At 58.3% G+C, this 1,941-nt stretch overlaps 1 protein-coding gene across 1 annotated transcript; it reads left to right on the top strand.

Annotated features, from left to right (window-relative positions):
• Positions 1-475: 475 nt before the first annotated feature.
• On the top strand, positions 476-1,114 carry LOC109861058. Its single transcript, XM_020440542.1, has one exon. It carries the CDS (start codon positions 476-478, stop codon positions 1,112-1,114), a length of 639 nt encoding a protein of 212 aa, XP_020296131.1.
• Positions 1,115-1,941: the final 827 nt, after the last annotated feature.

Genomic DNA, 1,941 nt, shown 5'->3' with positions numbered 1-1,941 from the left:
GGTGGCCGTCCACAAAACAGAAGCCATGTGGTTTTATGACCACTGTCGTGGGCGGCCCCCTGGACTCAGTCTCTCCGTAGGTGAGGCACGGGTCGAGGTGAATACTACCATAACCATACCTAACCTACCATAAAGTACCTTGGTCTCTTCCTCGACCCGAAGTGGCGTTTTGACGAGCACTTTGCTCGTTTGGACCCCAGAGTTCGGACAGTAGCCAATACGCTGGCGCGCATTCAGCCGAACCTTGGGGGTCCGAGGTTTAAAGTCCGTCGACTCTACGCAAATGTTGTCCACTCGGTGGCCCTATATGGGGCGCCGCTGTGAGCGGAAGCCGCTGCGAGGGCTGGAGTGCGGAGCACATTTGGGCTGCTCCGCTCCTCCCAACGAGTAGCAGCCCTTCGCGTCATATGCGGCTTCCGCACTGTAGCTAGAGAGACGGCGGGCGGGGATGCCTCCCCTTGCCCTCCTTGCTGACATGTACTCGGCGAGATACTCTCGCCGAGTCGAACTTCAGCAGGAGGACCTCGCAGAAGACGCTCTGCGGGAGGCCCTCGCCGAGTCGGAGCGTCAAGCCCGGCGACAACTGCTCTTTGACTGGGAGCAGTTCCTGTGCGAGCCAGACGTGGACGCTCAGGAAGTCGTCCGGGTTGTCCGGCCCCACTTGGAGGTGTGGTTGGACAACGAGGTCAGACGCCTCGCCTACCGTGTGACGCAGGTGCTTACCAGGCATGGCTGCTTCGGTAAGTACCTGTGTCGCATTGGACGCGAGTCAACGACGCAGTGTCACGAGTGTGGGGCGGCCAGTGACTCGGTCGAGCACACCACGGTGGAAGAGTGTCCACGGTGGGCCTCTGAACGCCGGGAACTGGTCGCCAAAATAGAAGAAGACCTCTTCCTGGAGGGCCTAGTAAAGGCGCTGTGCTCCAGGGAGGAGGAAGAGTGGGGTGCAGTTGTCTCCTTCTGCTTCATCACAGTGAAGCAGAAGGAGGCATCTAAAAGAGAGAGGGAAAGGCTTCCTTTCTTTCTGGGAAGACCTCGAGGGCATGCGCGAGCGGGCGGCGGGTTTGCCCCCGTTCACCGCGGTCGTCCTCGTGGTCGTGGCACTCTCAGGTAGTGTCAAATCCTCCCCCCTCTCTAAGGGAAGGAGGAAGAAAAAATCTTTGTTAAAAGGGGTGGTGGGCGTTGGGGTGAGCCGGTCTCCCCTCGTTAGCTTATCCGCCCGGAGGAGAAGCGCTTGTGAGAGGAACGCGAAGGAAGAATACGTGGCGGTCGGTAATCCCCGGGGTGGTACCGTCTACTCCAGGGGGTGGTTTAATTAAAATCGCCACGGGACCGCGACGAGTCGGGATGGGGGGCCCGGCTCGTTTTGCACGCGGTCCGGGTTGGGATGACATTGCGGTGTGTGTCCCGCAGTGTCACCAAGTGTGAGTATGCAAGGCACCTTGAGTGCAGGAGGGGAGAAAACACGCAGTTCTTTCCCCTCCAGGTCTTCCGAGCTCCAGAGAGGGATCTGCGCGCATCCTCGTAAAGAAAATCCCAGATCCCTCTCTATCATGAGCTGAGTGGACACACTGTGGTGGTTTTACTGGGTAAACCTCCTCCCTCTTGAGAGACGGAAGAGGGAGTCTCACATAACCTTGGCCCTTCCCCCCAGGGTCAGGGTATCCATAAAGAATTTCCACCACGTTAAAAAAAAAAGGATAGGATAGTTTAAGTTCCCGGGCGAGTTTGGAGACTCCCTCCTTGTCGTGGGGCCCGGGCTTGAATGTGGGAGTGATTGGAAGGGCTGTGCCGGCGGGAACTTCGGTTGCTGGCAGGGTCTCCCTTGCCGGACAGGCCTTCCATGACCTACCAGACTAAGAGGAGTTTTCACGGGCAAATGGGCTCGTTACCCCAATGGGGGAGCCGTCTAGGGAAAGGAAAACCCTGACAAAAAAACCG

Source organism: Pseudomyrmex gracilis, unplaced genomic scaffold (assembly GCF_002006095.1).
Source record: "Pseudomyrmex gracilis isolate BER0280 unplaced genomic scaffold, ASM200609v1 scaffold_554, whole genome shotgun sequence".
Taxonomy (NCBI): domain Eukaryota; kingdom Metazoa; phylum Arthropoda; class Insecta; order Hymenoptera; family Formicidae; genus Pseudomyrmex; species Pseudomyrmex gracilis.
The sequence above is the reverse complement of the archived record's forward strand: the minus strand, read 5'-3'. Positions and strand labels throughout refer to the sequence as shown.